At 41.1% G+C, this 10,338-nt stretch overlaps 1 protein-coding gene across 1 annotated transcript in view; it reads left to right on the plus strand.

The window, feature by feature from the left end:
- LOC147433694 (uncharacterized) overlaps nucleotides 1–8,391 on the plus strand; it is a 43,305-nt gene extending 34,914 nt beyond the window's left edge. The window contains exons 12-19 of the mRNA XM_086490329.1: nucleotides 3,596–3,689; nucleotides 5,163–5,317; nucleotides 5,692–5,877; nucleotides 6,124–6,208; nucleotides 6,311–6,438; nucleotides 6,564–6,729; nucleotides 6,840–6,971; nucleotides 7,057–8,391. Coding sequence (XP_086346455.1) covers nucleotides 3,596–3,689; nucleotides 5,163–5,317; nucleotides 5,692–5,877; nucleotides 6,124–6,208; nucleotides 6,311–6,438; nucleotides 6,564–6,729; nucleotides 6,840–6,971; nucleotides 7,057–7,941 — 1,831 coding nt within the window. The 3' untranslated portion in view covers nucleotides 7,942–8,391. The remainder of the gene's footprint in view (nucleotides 1–3,595; nucleotides 3,690–5,162; nucleotides 5,318–5,691; nucleotides 5,878–6,123; nucleotides 6,209–6,310; nucleotides 6,439–6,563; nucleotides 6,730–6,839; nucleotides 6,972–7,056) is intronic.
- Nucleotides 8,392–10,338: the final 1,947 nt, after the last annotated feature.

The following is a 10,338-nucleotide window of genomic DNA, read 5'->3' on the forward strand; positions in this document are numbered from 1 at the left end:
TAGTCAAATCATGTTTCAATCTCTCAAAACCCACAATTTGTGAAGATCCCCAAGGGAATGGTACCCCTTTCTAAGTTAGGGTATGCAACATCGAAAGAATCTTTGCAAATTGTTGAATGAACCATGGATAGTAAGAGTATAATCCCAAAAAGCTCCTTACATGATGTACATCTCTAAGTGACCAATCTGAAATGGCAGCCACCTTCATTAGATCCATGTTAAAAGCCTCTTCTGAGACAATGTGTCCCAAAAAGTGTATCTCCGGAAGGAACTCACTTTTCTTCCCCTTTATAACTATTCTATGTTCCCTTAATTATACACTTTCAACAAATGCTCTCTATGTTCTATCTCGGACTTGGAGAAAGGAATGATGTCCTAGAAGATCGGGTTGAAGTAGCATTCTTGAGTCTGTAAGGCATCACCAAATACTCATACAATCTGAATGATGTCAGGTACGTGGTCTTCTATACATCTCCCGGAGCAGTCCTGATTTGATGATAGCCACTTTTACAATCGATTTTGCTAAAGCACGCAAAACCCTGAAAACTATCAAGTATATCATTGATCGTGGGTATTGGAAACCTATTCTTGATAGTCATCTTATTGAGAGCCCTGTAATCGATACACATTCTCCGGATGCGTCTCTCTCTTGAACAAGCAATACCCGGGAACAAAAAGGTGTCGTAATTTTCTAGATCAAGCCCTTTTTCAAAAAGGTCTTGTACTTGGATCATGGTTTCTTCCTGTTGTGAGCATGGCTCACTCTATAAGGGGGTCGATTCAGAGTCGTACTACCAGGGATCAGTTCTATGGTCTAATCCTCTAGTCTTTTCGGCTTTAGCTCGCGAGGCAAACCCTCTCTTCATGAGCTTGCACAAAACTCTGCCACCCTCGCTCTAACTTTGACGAATTGGATCCTTATTATCATCATTATTATTGAGAAAGATCAAGTATACAAGAAGACTTTATTTCGTTAATTTAGAATGGCCAAAGCCAATACAAGGGGTTCTGATTCGCCTTTCTGTTTTACATCAATCACCACTTCCCGACCCGTGCTATTCTTCAATTTGATCTTCCATCCCCATAGTCCAGGACGACGCTGTTTTGGGCGTGCCAAGGAATCCAAACAAAACATCACACTCTTCGAGAGGCATAATGTTGAAGTCCTCGTGCCCTATGTAACCCTGAATATGCAGCCTCAGCTTGCTAGTGAGAGGTGTTACGACGACTTCATGCCCTAGGTGTGGCTAACATTGCATCCATCTCTGCCCCATTTCTTCAGGCTTGATTTCCAAACACGCCACCATTTTTAGTGAGATAAAGTTGGCCTTTGCTCTGCTATCAAAGAAAATTAGGGCGTCCTGGTCCTGTACTTTGCCCCACATCCTGTAGAGCTTTATGTTGGGATCAATGTGATCTTTAGGTGTCCCCATGAAATCTGAAACAAGTCTGCCCTTGATTTTCCCTTCCTTCGCCCACTTCTCTATCGCTTTCGATGTTTCTAGTTTGTCTTCATTCTTCTTCTCCTTCTTATGACACTTGGCTAAGATATGTCCTGTCTCTCTACACCTGAAGCACCTTGCTTGGATTCTGCCTTCAGCTCTGAGGAGTGGTAGATTTTCTTCTTTGGCTTCAACTTCTTAGATTTCGTTTTTTCCTTTGATGCTTCTTTCTCTACCCATAGCATAATCCTATTCTCAGCGATAAATTGTCCATAGCATGTTCCATGAGGCGTTGTATGTTTGAAGACCTCTGCTTCACACCATTCCAATTGCTCTTTCGAAGAGACTTTTCTAAAAGAAGCCACTGTTAGAAACGTATTCCGATTGTAAGTGGAAATAATGTGTTTTGGCTTCATCCGTAGATGATTTTAAGTCTTAAAAAACATCGTTTTCAAACTAAGGATGAAGAAGAAGAAGTACTATAGCAGTGTCGTCTTTGAAGTGAACACGTTGGCGGTGCTTCTTCCTAGACCCCTTCTCTGCAAGTTCTTCACAAGTAAAGTGTCGACCCATGTAGCCCGGGAAAGACTAATACTTCTGCCCTTTCTGTGTGTGTTTCTGATGCTTCATTAATTTATTGAATTTCTGCTTCCTAGGGTGTTCAATGTCCTCGTCTGTCGAGAGAGCTTTTTGTTGGACTTTGGCTTTGCATTAACCTTCATTGGCGACTTGAGGGCGGATTGGTGACCATTGCCACATGTCATAGAACTCCGGAATTGGTTGGTCCTTTAGATAGTTTGCTCGCTTGGATCCTTAGCAAACTTCAACAACCGCTTCACACAGGTGCTAACTTGCAATTGCTGACAAAGATCTGTAGAGTGTGGATCCTTTTAAGGGGTTTCGTCAAGTAGATCCTCGAACTCCTCATTTGTTGATTTGTTGTTATTTGAATCTCTATTACCATTTGAGTCATCTTCCTGCAAACCTGTATGCAGGACACACACCCATCCGTGATTAGATTCTCTGTGAGAATCCATGGCATGTGCTTGAAACAGTGGATCTTGTGTAGAGGAAGAATTGATTGAAGCTCCGATACCATATAGCCGGCTTGGCACTAACAAGACGGTAATCTCATAGCAACACACAAACAGGATTGAAACTTTAACGCTTTCACTTCAAAACTGAACATAGTTGAGACAAGAAGCGGCGGAGTTCGGGTTTGAGATGCATTGGCCCCAGAGTCTGATGCCCGGTCCAGTATTTCATTTTATTTTAGTAATCACAGAGTACAATTTTCGGGGAGTCGCTTTGCAAGTGTGTAACCATTCACTGATCTGCAAGAAGTCGACCACCAAGGCTCCTTTAACAATGTGCAAACAAAGAACAGATGGAACGAGTCAAGCCTAGAGGGGTTGCAGACTTCAGTGTTAGAGGGCCTTGCACATGGAGAGGGAGTCCTGAGGTTGAAGAGAAGCTTTGAATAATCAAATTATTATACTCGCATATAAATCCCAAACTTGAAGCTTAAGTAAAATGATAAGGCCCTGCAGAGCGAATGTTAACCACAAACGCACAGACAAATTCTCCAAAAAACAAGTGCCTCATTAAGGGAAGAAGAGAGAGGAGGGGTGGTGGGGGTTATTGGGAGTTCAGGGAATTATCTGCAGAAGTTGCAAGAGGGGATTGAAGTTGCAAGAGGGGATTCCATTAGGGCCTTCACTCTTTCACGATCGTCACCGACTCAAGGCTTCTCAGAAGTTGGTTGGAAAGTCAGGCATTTCTTTGAGCCTTTTATCTGTAAGGACACTGGAGCAAGGTTCTGAATTCCTTCTATGAAAGCTGAATGTAAACTTCATGATAAGACAGTAGCAGGATATGAAGCCGAGTTCTTGTAAATAGCTAGCTGTAGTTTCACATCACTAGTGGATCCAATCACAGCCTGTCAATGAGGTGACTTTCTTGTTTTCTTGCTTTTCTTTCATGTTTTTGAAAATACATATTTTCTCCGTGCAAGCAAAATTCTGCAAATTCAGAATACCTAGCATTCTGTCCTAATGCTGGTTTAGTATGCTTATTCTTGTTAGAAAGTGAAATGTGCTCAGGTACGTGTCTCAGTGCAAATATCAAGTACAGCATTCTTTAAATTTTTTCAGATATTCTTCTTTAAGCCATGAAAAAGATATGCTGAATGAGCGCTGGGAGGAGCAAAATGCTGCAATGTTGGCTTCTCATGAGCAAATCATACAGGTAGGTTCTTTGTTGTGCTTGATTTGAATCCCTGCTGTCTTCTTAAAATTCAAAGGGATGCATCAAATTGTAACTTCATTCGTCTTCGTGCTCCAACAAACTTTAGCTTCCTCTGGAACATATTTTCATTAGATTGTCAATGACGTGGAATCTTATCTTTCAAATCTTGGGTACACCTTTTCGATGATGGCTGGTGGAGATATTTTTATCTGGATAGGCTGCAAGGTCTCCAAATTGCAAGACAACAAAACGCAAGGGAATAGAGGGGCAGAGAGGGTGATTTCTAGAAAAGGGAGATTTCAAGTACTTTAGAGAGGGAGATTTCAAGATAGAGAGAGGTGGTGACCAAGAAAGCGCTGGCTAATTGCTGACAACGTTATGAAGATGATGATACAAGGGCAGGGGGGTTCCTATGTAGGGATCCCCTAATCATACCCTACGCACATCCCAAAACCCCACGACCCAGTAAAATGGGGGGCACCCTGAAAAATGCTACATCGTCATACATATCCCAAGTGGCACATTTATGACATGTCATCTCAAATTGACACATGGCTGAATACTTACAAAGCTAAGAGACTTTGAGCCCTAAATTGCCTAGGAACAAGGGTCTTGCCTAGGCCTATTGAGCAGGCAGGATCCAGGTACATGGCTCAACACGAACGTCTATCTCACGAGTCACACACAATTGACACAACAAGAAAACGACCCTTACTCATGAATCTGCTCCATGGAGCTTCCAAAAGCCACCATTATACATGTTGTGAAATTCTAACATCTTGGCATGCTAGAAAGCTATGCCAAATGACTACTATACATATTCTAGATGATCAGTTTGACAAAGGGAGTGGAGTGGCCCCTTCTAGGCAGCAGGACATGCACTACATAAGAATCAGTCACTGGAATTGCATGTTCTCTTGAAATGGTAAGCTCCGTAAGCCTCGAGGTAAAGATCCAACAACCGAGGTGATCTGCTAGGCTTCCCTTCTCCAACCACTTGTGGAAGCATAAGAAAACTGGCCTCTGACCAAGGCTGTCAAAGTGAGGGTGTCCAGGGCTGGATAATTCTTGAACTTCAACAAGCAATGTGGGGCAATTCTTGTCTAGGGTTTCACTCTGAGTTGTAGTAGGATGTCCACATGGCACAGCGAGCCCATGGGCATGTGACAAATTCAATTTATTTCACATGCTTCCATGTGTATCCAGATGCCTTTATGGCGTGCGAATTATGCTCCTTGCTCTTGACCTGCACTGATGATTCCTTTCATTGGATTAGACTTTGCTGTTTTTTTAAGGGATGGAGACTAACAACAGGATCGACAATTCACTGTTGATGCATTTGTAAACGGTATAATAAAAATGTAGCAAAGTTAATTCATAATCTATTTTAGTACTCGCTAGGTTTTCACTGTGAGAGTGAGCGGGCACGTTTTGTTAAACTGAAAATTTTCTAACTTGTAAGAGAATGAACAGGAGCTTACTGAAGAGTTTGAAACAAAGCTTGAAGAGGAGCATCAAGCGTATGAAAAGTTACAACATGAAATCTTTCAAACTAAGAAAGACTTTGAAGAGATCAAGAAGCAAACTGAAGAAGACACGGATAAGGAGATAGAAGAGATCAAACTAAAGTAATAAAAGTCTATTTCTATAGCACCATTGTGGGTCTGTGTTGCTTAGGATTAAGTTGTAAAAGCTTCGATTCTGGTGTATGGGTTTTGTTTAGAAATTTCTTTCAAAAGGAGGAGAGTTTAAAAGGAAATGGTAATTAACTTGCGTAGTGCCACGTTCAAACGGGTACAACCTTATAATTGATACTAGTCTGTGTAGTGTAGTGTGGGTATTTAGCAACTATGCTTGCTTCCTTTGGTTAATTTTACGAAGTCCACTGCATCTAAGAATTTTCTCATTTCTCATCAGACAAAACTAGGAGTGTACTCATATTCAAAATTGATAAATTCATAACTATGCCAAAAATCGCCAATAAGTTTGTTGAAAATGGCAGATATGAGGCAAGGCTCGCACAAGAGGCAGACACCATTCTGAGGCTTAAAGGTGAGAATGGCCTTTTAAAGAAGAAGTTTAACGAGTTCCAGAAAGATATTGAAGAGCAGAAGGCAGAAATTAAACAGCTCTTTGAGCAGAAAAAGGAGTTATACTCAACCTTGGGCTTCTTTGAGCGAGACATTGCGTAAGTATCATCGTCAATTAGCCTCATACAGGAGTAGTTTTGACTTCATCTCTTCTGCTTAGTCAAAGTAAGGCTTGTACTATGCATTTATTTACTTGGGTCTTCCAAGTTTTTTGTCTGTCCGCGGATTCAAAAGTGTTGTCGATAATTTTTTTGAAAACAACTAAGTCCTGATCACAGTGCCACAGTGTCACTCTTAACTGCTACAAAGATTAAAAGACTTGACTTGTGAGGTTTTTGGTGAAGCTCATTAAAGAAGGATGTATCTGAAAGAGATGACACAATAGGAGAGAAGGAGAAACGTATTTTTGAGCTCAAAAGAAAGACGCAAGTAAGTACCGGGATCTTTGTGCATGATAATGCAAGCATGAGGTTATTGCATCTTCAACCTCGGGTTTTGAAGATTCCTTCTATGTTCTATGTGCCTTGATAGGAGCTGGAGAAAGTAAAGTTTGTTTTGGACTACAAAATCAAGGATTTGAAGCAGACCATTGAACCACGGGAGCTCGAGCTTCAGAATGCGAAACTTCAGATTGCCAACATGGAGAAAGAGTTGGAAAGGTCTGTTTTTTGAGCTTGATGTTGTCTCGAGGTGTTGCGTGTCACCTTTGTGCCGGAAGGACTTTAAACTGCAGAAAGAGACCAAGGGTTCAGCTTCTGTGACATTCTGCTTATCGCAATTGCAGGGCTCATAATGGAAACACACGAAAAGAGCTTATCATTGCTGAGATGAAGCTGAAAGTGGATGGGCTGCGCATCGAAGAGGCTAACATGAGAACAAAAATTCACAAGACCTCTGAACTCATAAAGAGTTTCAACTGTGACTTCTATCACCTCACCCAGCTGATTCAGGTACTGTTGAGTGTTCAATGTATTTGCTTCTTGTATTCAAACTGTCTGTAAGAAGTACTTGGTAAGGAAAATGTCCAATGATGACGCATGTCGCCTTGGGAAACATACAGGAACCACGTGCCCTGAAAGATGCAGTTAAGGAGCTCAACAAGAAGTATGGAACGCACAAAGTTAAGATTGTTCCTGTAGACCAGGACTTGAAGAAAGAGCTTACAAGACATCGGGAGTACCTTGAAAGAAATGTGCATGAGACCACTTGCTGTTTTGTTTGGCAAGTTGTGATATTATTGCATCCATGCCAATCTTACAAATCTTAATGATCTGCAGGTAGAGGGCCTTCAACGCAAGCTTGCAAAAGATACAGCAGCATATCACAAGAGCCACCTAGTCATCATGCAAGAAAATGTCATCTTAATTAATGAATTAAATGAGCTAAGGCGAGAGCTGAAAGTGATGAAGCTAAATGCTCATAGAGGTCCACAATTTAAGTCCGAGGATAGTGCGAGCATGGCAAAAGAAATCGAGGCAATGCGGGTTCGTATCGGCGAGATGCAAATGCAAATGGGTAGAAAGCAAGATGAGGTGAAGCAACTTGAGACAATCCTAGCAAGCAAAGAGAGGGACAATGAGAGGATGGCGATGGTCAGCGAGAAGCGGAGGGATGTAATGGAGACCTCAAATTCCCAATCAGTTGACATTTCCAAGTTGAAGAATTCCCAACATGTTGATTTCCCATCGGTGCCAGTAGGCCAAGAAGAGAGTGCTGACTCTTCTTTAGAACAATCTTCTACATTGAAAGAGGTCAATGAAGTGGGTGGAGGAGCAGATATGCACGTTGGAGGTGTGGGCCAGAATATAGAAGTGATTGAAAATAATGAGGTAAATTTGCAGGACATAATCAATGGCAGCAGGAAGTCATTTTTATCAGCAGAAGCAGTTGAGGAGCGCGCTGCTCTGGAGTCAGAAGAGAAACCTTCAACATTGCCCAACAGCGATGAAATCCATCCGAACGAGGAAATGATCAATGCTGCTGAGGGGCTTCTTACCCATGAAGAGCAGACAAAATCCGAATTGCTCCCTCCTCAGCCTGGCACAATGCCGGCAAGGGACTCAATTAAAGATCAAGGCATAGAAGAACCATCTCCACTTCCTCAAGCTGAGGCAATGGCCCCAAGGGAGTCAATCGAGAAGCTGACAAGGGGCTCTATTTAAGGTCAGGGCATACAAGAACCACCTCCACTTCTTTAGGTAGAGACAATGGCCCCAAGGGATTCGATTCAAAAGCCAGTAAGGGAGACAATGAAGGACCAAGGATTCAATTGAAAATCCCTTGGGCCATTGTAGGGAAGCAAGATGAACTTAGTACTCAAAGCCCATGTTGCTCACCCCCGCTTGCATGAATGAAAGATAATAGCACCTAACTTCTTCCCTCCAATCTTATATAGGAAAATTGTACCATCACCACTTGGTAGCCTTTAATAATCATATCATTCTTTTGGACATCTATCCCATTGCAATCAAATGTAATGACTTGCAAAAATTCCCACAAGCAAAACAGAAAACATTCTAATCCAACCGAAAGAACTAAAGCTACATACGACGTGTTTTTGTGCTCACGCTAGTGAGTTCAATTTTGAATGAGATTAATTTGATTTCTCGTTGACTTCTCTTAACATGCATTGGGCATCTCACTCACCATGCCTCATGACTAAAGACCACGGAGTCCTAAATGAAGCTAGAGCGATGGGATCAATGGGGGACAAGCCTGAGCACAAAAGTAGACACATGGATTTATGTCCAATGCAAAAAGTAAATTCGGACTTGAAAAGTAAGCTTGAACATCAGACATGCGAACTTGCATATAGTGCAAGCTAGAGACACATGTATAAGACGATGTAGCGGCGGCCTTGTTGAGGTCGCTCCTACTTCTTCTACACTTCACACTTCTTGTGTCAAATGGCATTGAGAGGATCCTTTTATACTTTTCTCTAGGAGATTACTGACTTTCTGTGCTTTACTCTGAAAAATTTGACTTTGAAATACGTGTGCCAAGTGTGTCAATTGAACTTGCACTTAGTGTACCCAAAAAGACACACTAGGTAAAATAGGCACATGTTCACGCATATCACATTTGGCAATTTCAGCTGTTACATGACCATGATCACTAGTCTACTACTCTAGACAACTAATGCTATCGATTGTGTATCCACGCATTTTATAAAGTCTACTACTCTAGACAACTAACGCTATCGGTTGTGTATCTACGCATTTTATAAACATTTATACAAAGGGGGTAATGTAGGGGTTCTAACTAATCTAGTGGAATTTTTGGATATGTGGATCTTGCAGACATGCTTACAAAGGTGCCAGCAAAGAACCTCGACCCTAGGGTTTTCTTATTTAGGGTTTGGCTATGAGTCATAGTAGCATGTCCCTGTGGCACATGGTGCCCATGGCCATGTGACAAAATGTGAGCTGCTAAGCTAACATATGCTACTAAAAGCAAGAACACATGCTACTAAAAGGAGGATTCTACAATTATACGTATTATTTTCACGATCGTATATGTGAGCATCTATTGATTATATTGGGACTGATAGCTTCCAACTTGTACCCCATTGACCCAAAGCACTTAGTTTACCAATTTTATGAGCCATATTGGACCAACGGACTATATTTTGACCATTGGCAAAGTATAAAGACCAATATTTTTAAAATAAGTCACAGTTTTAGGAGATAAACAATCCAGTGCTCTATGTGTTGTGTAGTATTTGTATCTTCCTTGCACAAAGTTTGTTTTCAAATTTTAGAATGGTATCATGTTTCTAAAGCTCTACGTAGCAACGTAAGTCTCTTTTCATGTTTCTTTGTTTTAAGCATGGCCCTCTGAATGCTAATTTTAGTCATAACTTGTTATTTCAGTATCGGTTTCTGATTCTGAGAGTATTTGTGGATAAAGCTCGATATTACAAAGCTATAGGGTATTTTTTGTTGCCAAAATTGACCTACTAAAGTCTATTTTCAAATTTGAGAGTGGCATTGTGTTTCGAGGTGACAGGTCTCCGTGTCGGCGTAAGTCACTTGTCATATTTTTATGTATTGAGTATGGCCCTTCGTATGTGATATAAATATTTGTTTGTGATTCGAATAGTAGTTGTGGATAGATTTTGACATTACAAAGCTATAAGGTGTATCCGTTGCCAAAATTGACCAGTTGAGTTTAGGCCTTTTGTGTAGTATTGTTTTTGCATCTAGCATCTATACCATTTGTTAAGTGAAATACATGAGTTTGATTAGCAGCCACATAATAGCTTTTAGTGATAGCATGTTGTGATTGGGTTTTTTGAGAATTTGACACCCTCTCATAGCCTTCATGCAATAGTCCTATCAACTATGTCCCTTGGATTGATAATTATGTTTGAGGTTCTTACTATTATTGTAATAAGATTAGTGGCGTTGGAGAAACTCGTGACATTTGGCAGTGCTATCGCCACGAGGCAGCCTAAACTAGAGACCATGTATTTGGATTCATTATGTGAAGCTTCCTCAAGATCACTCTGGAGTAGTCATCTTATTTTCTTAAGCACATAGTTAGTAATTGGTTTTGCT

The sequence above is a fragment of the Adiantum capillus-veneris genome, chromosome 19 (assembly GCF_014529385.1).
Source record: "Adiantum capillus-veneris isolate H3 chromosome 19, ASM1452938v2, whole genome shotgun sequence".
In the NCBI taxonomy this organism is placed as follows: Eukaryota; Viridiplantae; Streptophyta; class Polypodiopsida; order Polypodiales; family Pteridaceae; genus Adiantum; species Adiantum capillus-veneris.